The following is a 15,790-nucleotide window of genomic DNA, read 5'->3' as shown; positions in this document are numbered from 1 at the left end:
TTATAAATTCAGCTCATAAGCGCACCGAAAAGGAAAATTCATCGAACGAAAGAGATATTTTATTAATTAAAGGAACAATTATTTAACTGAAATAAACTCGGCATACATCGGATGCAACGTTCCCTCGGTCATAATTACGAGAATTTATTCGAGTAAAATAATAATTCTTTGAATTAATGAAATATATCTTTGGTTAAGTGATATCTTTTTCTCGGGGTGTATTAACATCCCTAGATAACTTCATAGGATTAGAGGTGTTGCATAATTATTTTAGTTAGAAATTCAGTTGTAAAGTGTAGAATCCATTTTAAGACTGTGCATGAAGTGCGTGAATTTCTTTTAATAGGGAATTAAGGCCTAGGCTGGATTTCATATAAGGAGGAAATATATGAGCGGCTCAAACAGAAGTTGGCTGGTAAAAAAGAAAATTTGTTCAAGAATTCATGGAACAACCCAATGCATCACGCATAATGGATACTCACTCGTTCGTGACATCGTAGACCGTGTAATGAGCGGAAAAGCTGTGCCGGAAGACCTGAAGAAAGAGCGAGGATGCAGTCTCGCGGTTCCGCCTACTCGTGGAACTTTAATGGACCTTTCTCAGAGATTTCCCCGAGAACGGGACGTCTCTCGTCGGCATAATTCGAGTCCGCAAGTGCCTTAATTCGGCCGGCGAAAGCACTTGCGTTAATTCTTAGAGGGGTGCACCGTAATGGCTGCACACCCTCGCCGAGAGTTTCGGCCCTGGTAAGACCAAGTGGGCCCTGGCCTTAGGGAAACTGAGGAAAAGAGCTCAACGAGTGCCATTTGGGGAGGAGTTTAATCCACAATGGCCCACGAGTGGCCCGGAATAAACTGAATTATACGAGAAACGACCCTGAGGTCACTCCTCCGTGATATGGAACCCTGAAGAGGAGCTTGCCGATAAGCTGCAATTCTTTTACCGGATGAGAAATTCTGCTCTTTCAAGACATTGGCATTATCTTGACATGGCGGGACGACAAATACTTATAATTTATCATTTTCCATTCCATTTCTCACCGGCTTGACGTTGTGCTTGAAGAGGACGTAGCGCAAATCGGAGCTGCACTCGTACCCCTGGACGTTGAGCTGCCGCTGTAAGTAGAGGGATGAAAGGGTACAACTCAGGTTTTTTATCTTCTTTTTTTTATCAATGCCACGTAGTAATTTATGGAAATTTCCGTTTAGTTTTTTTATGTCTTCGGAAGTGGCCACCTAAGTCAAAGCGCACATCCCGGGCGAGCTTCCAAATCCGCGGTCGTAAAATGGCGGCGATGTTGCGATTCAAGAAATGATAATGTCGTCCCCGTAATTCAGCCTTTCCCCTTATCCGGGGAAGAGCTTCCGTCAGGATTCCGCGGATCGAAAGTCCCGCACGGAATTCGCGGATGATCACCCTCTTCATGGCTATTGGGAACCCTGAAGAGGAGTTCACCTAGAGCGGTCTCGACGCTCCTGATTAAGGCTCTTGATTAAAGCAATGTATGCTCTTCAGGGTCGTAGGCGCGTGGAATAGATAATCCCCGACAACGTTCAGTGCAAACGAATTATACCAACATTTTGACATGCGAGTGATAAGAAGGATAATTAAAATCCCGGGTATAACAAATAGAATCCCCGTTAAGATTGGGTGTAAAATAATTTTCGCGAGATTCTTACTCGCGGGTAAAAACGAGGATAATTAAAATGACTCGCGTTTTTAAAAATCGTAGGCATAAAAAGATAGAATCCTGAATAATAGAATCCTAGGCTTGGAAAAATAGACAATCATCGACAACATTCCGGGTGACATAATTGTTTCGATCAATGTTGGCTCGTGGTTTTTTCTAAATGGCTGAAGGTTTCCAGTTACCGTCGAAATTAGTCATACAAAATTGAAGATTGAAAGGAAAAGTGGTAGTGGCATTTTTACCGCAAAAAAAAAGGCAATTGTCGACGTAGTTGGGCATCAAAAAAAGGGGGAAAAAAGAAGTGTGCTCGCGGGTGGATTTCGAAAATCGGCGTGGAGGTGTCGGCGATATTTTCAAAATGACTGCAAAATTTTCCCTTGCCTTTGAAATCGGATATATTAAATTGAAAACCCCCGTCAAGATTTGGTGTAAAAAAAAAGATGTAATAACATTTTTACTGTAAAAATAAGGATCTCGTCGACGTGGTTTGGCATCAAAAAAAGGAGGAAAAAAAAAGTGTGTTCGCGGGTGGATTTCGAAAATCCGCGCTGATCGGGGGTGCGGCACGGCCGGATCTCGTTTGGATCAATGTTGGCTCGCGGTATTCTCGCTTGTGTTTCCGGTCTCCCGAAGCGAGACCTTGGTCCACATAGGAAAGGGATGAGGATTTGGAACCGATCCACGAACCCCGGCCCTCTCTTCACCCCTTCGTTCCCTGCTCGTCCACGACATTCCGCGGCCCGTCAGGATCAATCAACCCTCGTTTCTGCTAACCTCCCTTTGCCGCACCCTGACTCCCGTTTCAATCTCAATTCGGGTCCGATGAGGATCCGTGTAAATTTTCGAGATTGCCCTACTCGCCCCCAAGTTCCAGGTTCGATTTTTTACGATTGGTAGAAGCACTCCTAAAGGGTCCTGGAGATTTTTCCCTCCCTTTTTCGCTGCGCCCTTACGGAACTGCACTCCAAAAAAAAGGTACTACAGATTTTTTTTCCTCCCCTTTCCGCAGCACCCTCACGAAACTGCACTCCAAAAAAAGGTACTACAGATTTTTTCCTCCCCTTTTCGTTGCACCCTTACGAAACTTGGGGTTCGGTCACGCCCTTGCACCCTACCTTTGTCCATGGGGCGGAAATGAAACTAGGACCCGGGAAATTATCATTTATGGCCGTTTCCCGGGCACTGGAACAATGGGGAGGGTACCGGAATTTACGGCGCGGGAATAGTTATTATTTATTATTTATCAGGGCGTGTGGATTTAGCCAGGCCTTGAGAGGGGAGGAAATCCTGCATAGTTCTTGGAGATAAGTGAAAGATATTTTTTATATACGCTTCGGAATCTTGGGCAGCTTTTCTTTGTACTTACGAGGGTGTGATTGGATACCAGAAGGGACACGGAATTGTTGGAGGTGTCCAGAAGTGCCAGGGAGCCATCGTCGGCCTGGTAGACGAATTTGTCATGGGACAGCCAAGCCGGAGGAAGTCGATGAGGTGTCAAATCACCCCGAAGACACTCTTCGAGGGTGAGACGTCTTCCGCTCCAGTACAGCAATTCGTCGACGTATCTGTGATTTGAAAGAAACGAGCTTTTATTTTTATGTTCAAGAGGTTTCACTCAAAATAACATAATTCAATGGCAAATAAATAAATTTCATATAGAAAATATGCCGGCCTACCCGAGGAGGTAGATGGCGGTGACGATGCCAGCGATGACGAACCCGATGACCAACAATGAAAAGATGATGCTCCTCCAGTTGTGTCCAGCCTCCCCGTAGGTTAGGTCCTGCAAGAGAAGGATCCTTTTTGCAATGTATTCATCTTGACATATTTTTCTCTTTTTCATTTTTTCTAACACCGATTAATTTGACGTTTCTGACATTTTCAGGGTAAAGATAATAGATCGTCTCTCTTCAACTGTGAAATAATAAAAAAACTGCATTGTCGACGATGCAACTTATTGCAAAGTATGCATCTCGATATATATATTTTTTTCTCATTTTTAAGCGGCAATTGATTTGACGTTTCTGACATTTTCAGGGTACAGATAATAGATCGTCTCTCGTCGACTGAGAGATCACCGGAAACTGTATCGTCGGCGATTCCGGGGAAGACGTATGTCCTCGGCCGGAGATACAGCTGCAGCTGCGATGCACCGAGCTGACGATGCACCTCCGAAAGTTGGCGCCCAGTTATAGTCACGGTACGGCTACGCTCCCGGCGATCGGCGCAACTTTGATAATTGACGGCGTGGGAGTTTGGTTGATTTCTTTTTCCCCCCTTTTTATTCCCTCCCAGAAGACGAAGAAGAGGCTCGTCTTCCTTCGGGAGGAATTGCAGTCACGTAGCGTGGGCGAATTGTCCCTGATTGCGTCGGGAGAGCAGACGAAACGGTAACGAAGACGGTTACATTAGCCTCCAAGTGTTTGCGGGGGGCGGGAAATCGACTTGACAAATTTCGGCGGGTCTCACGATTACCTAGTTAAAAAAAAGAAAAGAAAAGAAATGGGAGCCGATATCCGCAATTGGCTGGAATTACGCTACGAACTTCCCGGACGCTCGCCAGCGGAATTGTGCCTATGATTGTTTTAACAGACCCCCCACCAATTTCTCGCACATCTGCATACGGACCCGGTAATTGGTCGCACTTGCACTCAATATGCTTGATTTCGCCGTAATGCAATCGCGGAAACCGATTTTCCGGAGAGAGAGAGAGAAAAAGAAATGCCGACTGTTGGAGCTGAAACTAATATTAAAAAAAAAGAGGAGTAGAAAATGTTACTCGATCTCCGAATAACATTGCGTACGTAAAATTGGAAAATTTCCGGGTCATTTTCCAATGTCACTGGTATCGATCGATTGGATTTCCCTTATCAAGGATCTCGGAAAATTGTCATCGCTATTCGCGCATGTCTCCCAGTCGCCGAGACCGATTTTCGAAATGGCTATTGTTATCTACTTTTTGCAATCATTCTTGACCGATCAAGTTAATATTTTTTTGTTGTTTGTTTTAATTCATAATCAATATTTGTGGGACATACTCCGAAGTCATTAATATCGATCGATTCGATCCGTTCTAACACGAGGGAATCGTCATCGACGTCTGCGGCGACGTCTCCGGAAATTCAGCCGCGATCAGCTGATGACGGCGGGACGTCTCCGAGGAAATTTCCGCGCGGTATTCGCCGCGTTTCCGGCGTTCATCCGCTTTTCCGCGCGGCGGCGGACCCGGGGGATAATTGCGCGGAGGGGGAGGAAAACCGCGAATTCTCGCGGATTACTCGCCGGCCGACGTAAATCGTCGCAGAGTCGTCGGGATGACGTTCAATTTCCTATAAATTCGTTGACGGTCCCGGGCCGGCTGGAATCGCGATCGTTGACGGTCTTCCGGAGGATACAAATGGCGTTGTAAATTCCGCAGGGTATAACGTCGTCGCGACGCGTCCTCCTGACGAGTACACATAGGTGCCTATACATCTTTACGAATTATTCCGACAATGAGAACAAACACCCCAAAATAGAAAAAAAAATAGAAATAGTTTACCCCGAAATGAAGAAATCCCAATTCTCGTCTCGATCGTTAGCGGTGATTTTTCCGCGCGTTTTCCTACCGCGTTTCTTGCATTATGACCAAATATAAAATCCCAATTCTCGCACGATTAGATAGGCGGCGTGCATATTGGTGACCTTCCGAGAATCTTTTATCGCGTTTTTTGGTATATGACCGAATAAAAATCGCAATTTTCCCACGATTATATAGGCGGGGTACGTGGTGACTTTTCGAACATTTTTTTTTTATCCCGATTTTTCAACGAATTCGGAGGTTTTCGTTCCTATGAAAGTTGTAGAGCATGCCGGGGGGAATCTAATGACCTTAAATAAATGACTTTTTGATGGATCGCAAGCGAGATATCGGGCCTCGAGGTGGGACCGGCCCACCCCTTGGGAGGGTTGGGCTTCGAGTTAAACCCTGTTACCTAATTTCGGAAAACCGCAAAGTCTATTATCGGGGATTGCGTTAACTTTCCAGGGCGTATCGACCGCTTTAACGAGACAAACGTCAACCCCCGTCGGTCGTTATGCATTCTAGGTTCGATCATGAAAACGCAATTTACGTCCCTCTTCATCGAGAAGATTAAAAAAAATCCCTGATAAAAAGGTATATGAAAATTGGTCTTACGTCCACTTTATTATTTGTGAGAACCAGCCGTTCGCAATTTGACACGCCGGTATTATTATTAAATTGTTATTAAATTATTATTAAGGTTGTATTATTCGTCCGCGCCGTAAATATGTCTGGAATTACTCCCAGTTCGATCAGCTGATCCTCGACCAAGAATCAGCTGATCGCAACAGATCGCCGCATTACCGACAAATCGCCCCACGATTGGCTCCCCTTTCCCGATTGGCCGACATCGCAAGTAATCGATTTCGGACGACTTGTTTATCGCGATAAATAACGACGCCCTCGTAGCAGAGATCGATCGGTCGGATCGGCCGAGCGGAATTTTAATGACTCGCCGTTTGCTTTTTCGGCTCCTTCCCACGAAAGAGCGCCGAAAAACACCGGAAATAATCACCGCCTCCTCGGTCGGCTGCAATTAATCAATTCCCCAGACCTCCCTAGACTTCAAATTGCGTTTAGGGATGAAAAATAGCAGGGAGTTGCGCCCCCAAAGGTCCCTGCCCCAGGAACCCCGACCTACCCTAAGCGCCCTCAGAAGAAGAGATCTTAAATGATTTTTCGAATGGGGGATTCTGTTGGGGTTTTTTTCTTCTGTCCCCAGAAATGTACTTCTTCATCAACAGTTAATTTTCCCGAGGGGCGACTTGATTAATTTCCTAATTAAAAATGAATCAAATGTACAAAATGGTTCTCTTACGCTCCTTGACGCTCCGAGTCGCGAAGTGGAAGAAAAAAGTCGCCGACGTCGCGCTTTACGGGGGAGTAAAAATTTAATTTCTCCTTTTTCGAGGATGTAACGCCGCGGATGTGGAAAAGGGGGTTAAAGCTAAAGTTAAGCATCGGGCTGGAAAAAAGCTCCCCGAGCTCCATCGAGTCACGGAGCCCGATTCACCGAATCAGAAACCAATCGATTTCCCCGGCTGAAAAGCCGCCGTCATTACGGCCACTCGAGATGACATTCTTTTTTCCTTATCCAATTCCTCCCGATTATTAAATCCAGGCCTCAATTGCTCGCGGTTACATCCTCCCAATTCACCCCTAAATTTCCGTGATTGACCAAAGTACCCTGAACGAAATTTTGCGCAAAGCTTAGCAAAAGGGACAAAGTGATCGTAAGAAAATTGAAAAGAAAAATGGTGAACGAAAATAACCACGGACAAAAATAACCATGAAAAAGTTACATGGAAATATTATGAGCGCAAACATAATGAGATGGGACCGTAACTAAAATTGCGGAACATGCGAATCCGACTATATAAATGATAATAATTTAAAAAAAAATTAATAAGGAACACATGCAAGCAAAAAGATGCGACGCCCACGTCTCAGGGTCGTCTCGCCAGGTTTGGGGGTGATAAATCACGGGGTAAAAAAATATATAAAAGTGCCCACCGAGGTGGACGCGCCTCCCGAGGGAGGGAATCGCGCCTCGGCGGGTACGTTTCCCCCGTGAGCCTTGGGGGGGCAATTTTCCTAGGGGTTGAAATTCGCTTACCGCGCACCCCCACGCGCGAAGACAGTTTCGCACCTTCATGGTCGTCCCCTGGGATAATTTCGACGACCCGGCCCGAGGAGGACCCGTGAGCGACTGTCTGCCACGGCTTCCGGATTTTTTCCGCTTACATAGCCCTCGACGACGTTCTCACCACCCGGGGGATGATCCCCACGTAAGGGAATCCCTTCGCAAACCGCCCCCCGCAGACTCGACATAATCGAGTTACCATTCGTCGGACTTCCCGCCATCCCCTCTCCTTCCTTGAATTTTTTCCCATCCCCATTTTTCGACCCATTAGTGAGAAATTCCAACATCTTCCGACATCACCAATGGCGATTTCGCCCCCCAATTACCGTCGAGGGTTGGTTAGCGTTCCCGGGGTCGCAGTCATCGCGGGGGGTGATCTCGGATCCAGGAATACCTCCGGGAACTGGCTCGCATAATTAAGACCCGGGGCGGGAGTCGAGGGGCAAACGTGCCCTGGAATTTATCAGAACTAATTCTGGGGAGGTCTTCAGGATGGCGTTGGACGGACCAAAAATCCGAAATTCCCAGTGAACGATTAATTTTACACCACCATAGGAAGCTCCTCCTTTTCAATTTGATTTACTCCCTGGTTTTAATTAAATTATTAAAAATAATTGTAAATTGTTATAAATGGTTATAGAGAAGGGTAATCTTGAGACGCCTCCCCAGCATCCCTGGATCTCTCGAGAGAGTCCGTCGAGTTCACTCGTCGTCTCGTAAATGGCAGAAGAAAAAAAGAAGGAAGGGGTAAAAGGTGTATAAAAAGAGGGGGGGGAAGGAGGAAAAGGGGCGACTCCACCACTCGGAGGAGTCCTCTCTTCGTGGAGTCCTGCTCAAATATTTATTTTAATATCAGTCGCGAAATGGGGAAAAATCCTGCGAAGTCTGGTCCCCTCCCCTCGCGAAATTGCACCCTAAATCAGCAATTTTCCCCCTTTCCGGGGATCATCCCTGAGATATACCCAATGATCCAGGACGAACGTGTCCTGGAATTAATCGGGATTCATTTCGGGGGCGCTGCAAGCTTCTTCGTCTTCGGGCTGAATTATCGCCCTGTATTATCTACCTGGACGTAATTACATGCATCTTAGGAACGCTATGCGCGACAATTATTAATCATGTCGAGGGGTCGGGCCCTAATTAACGAGCCAGGTCTTTCCGGGGTACTTTGTTTTAATCCCAGCCTCTAGCTCTCATTAATTAAAAAATGTAATAAAAAGAAATAAGTTTAACGGTAAATCGGATTATCAGGATCGTTGAAACCCTAGCTGCGTACTTTGCATACCCTGTAATGCTTCCCTCTTGATTTTTGCAGTTTAAATATTCTCTCTAAAAGTTCAAACCTTCTCTCTCAACTTCAAATACGTTTTCTTCTCTTTAACTTTCGAGGTGAATTCATGTATACCGTAATTTTTAATCATTTCTTAGTCCACCGCAGGTGCATTTCTGCAGGGACCGAATTACCTCATTTACCTGTGCGGATTTGGATCTCGGATCGGCGACCTGGACGGTCTCGTCAGGTGGCAGCCGCCAGGAGTTCTTCTCGATGTTGACGCTGGCGTTCATAGCGGCCCCCTCCGGCTCCTCTTCCTATCCGGCTGTTGCACCTGCAGGTCCACTTCCGGTCCGCAGGTGCCCAGGGGGACCCCCAGGCGTCCCAGGGCGGGCTAGGGTCGTCAGGTGCGACGGAGCTCACCTGCAACAGGACCAATCCTCTCTGAGCGTCGATTTAATCACTCTATTCCCTCCAATCACCCTAATCAATGCCCACCCCCCGTTTATTAATCCCCCTTTGGACCGACTTTTTCTCGCTCTTCCGGTGCAATCGGGATGCACCGCTGCACGTATATCCTTTTCCTTTGTCAGAAACTCCTCGTTTTGCGGAAACACACCGCGGCGGGAGGGGGGGGGGGAATTGCATAACAGCGGAAACAAAGAGAGGGATCCTCCTCTCGTCTCGTTGCACCCTGGAGGAATGAAATTAAAAGGAAGAACTCCTCCCTAAAAGTTTCCATAGAAGAGAAGAGGAGTGAAGATGGAACTAAATGATGCAGGGTGAAAATTTGAGAAAATCTGAACTTTCCGTGGAAGTAAAGAGAGCACCGATTAAAGGGGTTAAGAGATGGAGAAAAAATAAAATGACTGTCCAGGACAGTGTATTGAATATTGAGACATTTTTTAAAGGGAAAGGATAAAGAGTCGTGGGGCAATTTTTAGGGGGTGCCTGATAACCACGGGGTAATCGGAGGCCAGAGAGTGGAGTGACACGAGGTACCCTATACCTCCAGTTAATATTTTCCCTCCCCCGTGCTTAACGGCTCGATCCATGGGGTCGGGGGCGTGAGGTAACGACCCGTTACCCGGTGCATCGGTTCTCTCTCTTTTTTCCTCCTTTTTTTTTTTATACCGGCCGGCAATGAAATTACCGTTTACGAGGGCGACGAGGTCGGGAAATCGGGACGAGGGACGTGACATCCCTGGGGATATCCGCCGTCCCGGAGGATGGAACCGACTTTACGAGCCGTCTTCTTCCCGGTCGCGCTTTGCATCCCCCGCGCGAAAAGTGCATCCGCACAAAGCGACTCGTTGCACCTGCAGGCCGCAGTGATTGCTGGTCCCAGGAGGCGCCTTGTTGCCGCCCCCCGTTGTCTGGCATCAATTTTCATCTCTCGCCGAGGGTGGCCTTTCAAAGGGACCGGGAAATGTATGCGACTGCCGGGGGAGGGAAAAGAGCACTCGCACCGACGTACTCGGCCTGGAGGAAAAACAGATCCACCCCCTTGCGGTTATCCGAGGGCCGGATCTGCTTTTGTGTCCCCCGGATTCTCATTTAGGGAAACAGAGACCTCTTTTACGCCCACCGAATCGGCCGAGAGGGCTCCGATCCTTTTTTAAACCAGAATTTTCGAAGGCAAAGTATCAGTCTTCACGGGACATGCGTCGCGAAAATAAACGCGGTCGCTCCTGAGGCTTAGTCTCGCGCCAATACCTCGCTTTAACCTATAAAACACGTATCTTATCTGCCTTTAAATGTCTGAAACACGTGTTTCAAAGGATCACGGGTTCTTTATCACGCGGCGATGTTCCATAAAATATTGAATTAAAAAAATCGCTAAACAGCCATTTTTATACGAGATGACTCTCTTTCGTTCTTTGTACAATTCTTCTTCCCACGTAAATAAGTATGCGTATAATGTGGGATCGAAGAATCTCTCGGTGGGGTCGATGCACTTCTGGAAATTAATCACTGGATGATAAGGGACTTCTTTCTCCATTTTTCAGCCCCCTCAGGAAGTCATTTCTCGGCCTGGCGGGAGGGGCTCCTCGAGGTGCAGCTTCCGGAGGGGTCCCTAGGATTATCCCCCGTTTCCTCGATTTTTTTCCCCCCAGGTCTTCGGGACCACGTCGATACGAGCCGAGTTGCGGCCGGAGTCCCGTTCCCGCGTGACGTCAGAGGATCCCCGTTACGTCAGCAGTGCGGCAGACTGTATGGCTCCTGCCAGGCCGGGGCCCCGTGAGTGCGAGAGAGACCGCGCGACCCGGGGCCGCGGTGGAGCGAGAGAGAGGCGACGAGCCCTTCTGACGCAGAGCGGTCGACCACCCGAAACTCGGAGCGCATCCCTACTTCATTCATCGGTCACAGTCAACGGGCCTCGTACCTCTTAAACGAATTTCATCTCATTTCCCAGAGCCTTCCGAGCACTATTTTTTTTCCCCTTTCCAAAAGCCCACAATCCACATGAAAATATCCCACGAATTTAAGGTGACACGGGATATGAAAATATTGACAAAACTTTCCACCAAATTGGGTGCACCGAATCATTTGAAATTTCATCTTCCGCATGTGATTGTGGAGGTCCTATGGAAGAATACGATGTTCATGAAATTCCAATTCCCCCCCACCAATATATATATATATATCTTTGGTTCTACTCTGAGATAAATAAAAAAAAAAAGGTTTTCTGAAAAATGAAATCTCACGAGCATCGCGTTCTTTCTTAGGGCTTTCATAATCACGTGCTGAAGTTTCCAATGATGAAATGTTTCATAAATATTTTCACGTTTTGATAAGTATATATAGGATGACCCTTTTATTACACTTTGAGGCCATTTCCTAATTCTCCGATTGGATGAACTGGAGATTATCGAATTAATTGATTGACAATGCAGGACTCCGAGAAAGAAAGTAAGAAATTAATGATGACCGAACAGAGGAGATAGGAATTTTAGAGGACGGACAAGGTAGCAAGGAAAAAATAGAGAAATAGAAAAATGAAGAAAACAGTCGGAGAATCTGACAAGGACGAGGAAATCTCCACCGTATCAGCCGACTAACGATTCTCCTCGTTATTATTTCCTGGATTATCCTTGGCTCCTCTTCTTCCTTGCCGCGTTTTTTCATCCGCGGACCTTATTTGCGCCCCCCTTTTGCCCCGTAATTAAATTCCCTGGTGAGCGAACGCCGGGCATCCATATTGGAATTCAGAGACGGGGAATAACAAGCTGTTTCCCAATATTAAAATGTTCATCTTTTTCCAACCTCTCCTCCCTGCCAATAAACTACCCCCCGTATATCGTCCTCTTGGTTCTGCATTTTAAAATTAAACATCCCTCGTGTAGATTCGCACTTTGACGAATCCTTCATCTCTTTTTATCTCCCGCGCAAGTGCACCGTCACTTTCATTCGAAATTTCGAGGGACAATCATCCACCGTTCTTTTGCGTCGCCCTTTTGTATTATTTTTATTTTATTTTATTTTTTTTTTTTAATTAAATATCGCACTTTGACGAGTCCCCTTTCTTTTTTTTTCTCTCTCCGACGCAAGTGCTCCGTCATTTTCATTCGGGATTTCGAGGAACAATCATCCACTCGAGCTCGCAGCTGAGCGAAGGGCAATTAGCGGTTTCCCTCGGTTCCATTTTTTTTTCCCTTTCCCCGCGTTTCGCCTGGAAATTTTCCACGCGTCGCCAATGGCCCGGAAAACCTTTCGTCATTTGCCCCGTAGCCTCCGGACCGGAAGTGGCGATTTTCTTTTTTTTTCTGCCAGCCTCCCAGCTGACTGGACCGTTTTGCCGCCTTTTCGAGCTCCACTGTCTCCCTAGGGACTCCTCGGGCTATGGAGGCCGATTGGGGGCCGATCCCCTTCGTAAATTACTCGGTCGTTTACGGCCCCTCGTATTTCACCGATTCGAAACTCGCCGAGTGTAAGCCGATGCGAACGACTGCATAAACGAGTTAACGGCCCCCGTTAATATCGGCGCCGAACTCGGGGGATCGGCGAGATCCTCGGCTCTCGTTTACCCGGATCAAGAAACTGGAACTGAGTTTCGCGCCAAATACATTTCACGACTTTACGGACTGATACAAAAATGGCGATTCGAATATTTAACGCTATAACTGATTTTATTTGATTTTACGTCGATACTTGCGAAAAAAACTCGACTGAGTTTCGCGCCAAATACATTTCACGATTTTCTCTACTGGTACAAAAATGGCAATTCGAAGATTTAATGCTATAACTGATTTCATTTAATTTAACGTCGATACCTCGCGCCAAATATCTTTCTTTTCACGTCATTCTTTAATTATATTGAAGAAACAGCCAATTTTGCATCTTCATCGAATTTCAGGGTAGGACTCGGGTTTATCGGACACTCGTCGGAGTCTTCAGGAAGTCGGGGAAATAAATCGCGACAGCCGGTACCAAAATGGCGGGGCATCGATTTCCGGTATCCGGCGATTTAACGAGCCATAGGACACGTACGAAAAAAAAAAAGAAAAAGAAGTAAAAAGAGGGGGACCAGCGAAATTGCGTGTCGCGGCGTCGTCAACAACGTAAACCCGCCCGGAAGACGTCGTCCTCTTCGAGGCCGTTTCTTCAGGGTCTGCGTGCATCTCCGCAGTTGAAAGGAGATACGGCCGCTCGCAGCTTTTCTCCGGCTAAATTGGATTTCCTAGACGGTTCTTGGCCGGGTTACAGACCCGCGAATTTAGCCTCCCCGTTCCCCACTGCGGCTGCAATTCCACCTCCGTGGATCTTCGCCAAGGCCTTGTCAATTATTATCAGGCACGAGGGGGTTCTTCAGAACGAAGGTGTGCGACAAAAAATGTACTCCCATAACCGAGTAACCGAAAACCAGGTAAACCTGGAAATTTCACTCAATTTATTCTACCCACGTTCCCCTTTAATCAGTTCCTGAAGAGCGTCCTGCGGAACCTCCTGAAATGCATTCATTTAAACCGCCTAAAATGGACCCTCGAAATTGTCACTTTTTTACGTAGAAAAAAGAAACAAAAAAAAATTAGATGCGTAATGAAATTTCCTCAGAAATGAATCAAGCTTTATATTGTTCACTTTGATACACATCCCCCGGATCAGCCTCTGAAGAGAACCTTGCAGAGCAGCTCAAAATGCATAATAAAATAGAATCGCCTGAAATTCATTATAAAAATTGGACCGCCTAAAGTGTATGAAAATTTGACCGTTTAAAATGCATATGAAAATATAATCGCCTGAAATGCATAAAAAAAAAAACAAATTGAATGAGCCAAAATGCAGTGAAAAGCCGAACCGCCAGAAATGCATGATAAAATGCAACCGGCCAAGTCTAACCATCAAAATGTTCGAGCAGTCTCCCGGAAGTGTCCGAGCACGTTGGAAATTTTATAATGTCGTCTCTCGAGGTTGTTTCTGCAGTTGCAAGTGCACTCGGTCCGGCGCAGGGTGCTCGAGTGATGCTCACACGTGCACTCGATGTGCAGCGTGCGACGTGCACCCGGCTGCACTTCATGGATGCACATCTCGCGAACTGGGGGGGGAGTGGGGTGCACGTACAAGAGACGTATTAGTCCAGGGGAGGTTCCTGAATATACATATTCCTAGGAAAATTCGATATTTCATGATAACACGAGTCGATATACCTGGGGATCTCTGGTGCACCCCACCCGCCCGCGACGCCAGGAGTTGCAGTATCGAAGTGCTCCATATTAAAGGGCCTCGGAAATGCATTTCGACTCGCGATATTGCATCGGGGAGCATTTACGTGGAAACCGCCATTTTCCACGTGCCTGCACTTCCGCCCTCGAGAAACATTGCTCTCTTACCATAAAGTCCCCTGGATCGAGAAACGGGCCAGTAAAAGTGCGAACGACCAATCCCCGTCCGATTGTTAATCGCCGGTTAAATATACTCCGGGAATTCTTCTCTAGTTTAGAATGGACATTTATTATTATTCTTTTTTTTATCTTTCCCGAAACCAGAAAAGAGGTTGACGGCATTAATCCGCGTCCCCGACTTCCGGTCTTCGAGCCCCTCCGCAACAATGACGGATAACAGAGGGGAACGATGAACTCCCCGGCGAAAACAAACCCATTCGTCGACCCCCTCCCCGAGGGGGGGAGAGGGAATTTCACCTTTTCCTCGGTTTTAGCCACATTCATTTTCCGCGTTTTATTTCAACAGTTATCTGGTTCTTATCAACGTTCGCCTTCTGGGAGGGAGGAGCTGCGGGACGCGCTGCTTGGTGGATAGTGGGGGAGGGACTTCCTTGCTCGGGAAAAGGAAGGAAAATAGGGGAAAAGAAGGGGGAAAAAAAGCGAAAACATGGCCTCGATTATGGGCACCGGATGTGGCGCGCCATTATCAGAGGACGCCTTGCGTGAAAATGCTGAAGACGTTCTCCGCTCGCGTCGACGCGCCGAAGAGAGGCGCCAACAATGAGGGGCGAGGGTTCGAGACCCCCCTGGGGAGGTGTAGAACTTTTTTTTCTCTCTTTTTTAGCTTTTCCCTGCTCATCCGAGCGAGGAATTTCTATTTTTACATTTTGTTCCTCCCTGTTCCTACTGTTATAGTTGGTATTTAAACATTCGAGATTTCGAAAAGGAAGCTCAAACGCGACGAAGCGAACGGGGATAATGGCTGGGGTTCTTTTTTTTTTTTTTTAATTTTGGGAGCTGGATTTTTCCGAGTTTCGAGATGAATCCTCGGAAATGGGGGACCTCCCCAGGGAGCTTTTTATAATTTCCGAGCAAGCTTCTCCGAAACTCTTGGAGTTACGGTCCGCAGCGGAATCGAAGCTCGGTAAGCAACGCGAGAGTAACGACCTGGCAAGTGACCAAGGGAAACGTCGCCCCGAGAGAGGGGAGGTTTCCCAAGGGATGCCGAGGAGAAGCTTTCGGCGACGCCGCGAAGTCGTTTTCTTGCGAAGCTCCGAGCTTCCCTCCTCCCCTCCCCCCCTGCGCGATGCCGAAAACGCGCTTTTTCCCCGGGCAAGCTCAGCCGATCGATTCGCGAGGCTGGAGCCAACGACGCGATGGCCTGTAAATATTTATCAATTGTTTCCCCTTTTTCGGGGATCCCGCGATCAAGACCCCCTACCGAGGGCATCCGCATCG

General features: G+C 47.1%; 1 protein-coding gene across 1 annotated transcript in view; it reads right to left on the bottom strand.

Moving 5' to 3' along the window:
• The window catches only part of LOC105694282 (inactive dipeptidyl peptidase 10), a 45,817-nt gene that overhangs the window by 7,339 nt on the left and 22,688 nt on the right, over positions 1 to 15,790 (bottom strand). The window contains exons 2-6 of the mRNA XM_012414799.1: positions 8,870 to 9,092; positions 3,368 to 3,474; positions 3,058 to 3,256; positions 1,042 to 1,116; positions 483 to 535 (exon numbers count right to left, since the gene is read on the bottom strand). Coding sequence (XP_012270222.1) covers positions 483 to 535; positions 1,042 to 1,116; positions 3,058 to 3,256; positions 3,368 to 3,474; positions 8,870 to 8,962 — 527 coding nt within the window. The 5' untranslated portion in view covers positions 8,963 to 9,092. The remainder of the gene's footprint in view (positions 1 to 482; positions 536 to 1,041; positions 1,117 to 3,057; positions 3,257 to 3,367; positions 3,475 to 8,869; positions 9,093 to 15,790) is intronic.

This window comes from Orussus abietinus, unplaced genomic scaffold, assembly GCF_000612105.2.
Source record: "Orussus abietinus isolate OABI.00-Male unplaced genomic scaffold, Oabi_2.0 scaffold6, whole genome shotgun sequence".
Classification (NCBI taxonomy): Eukaryota; Metazoa; Arthropoda; class Insecta; order Hymenoptera; family Orussidae; genus Orussus; species Orussus abietinus.
This window is presented reverse-complemented; position numbering and strand designations above follow the sequence as displayed.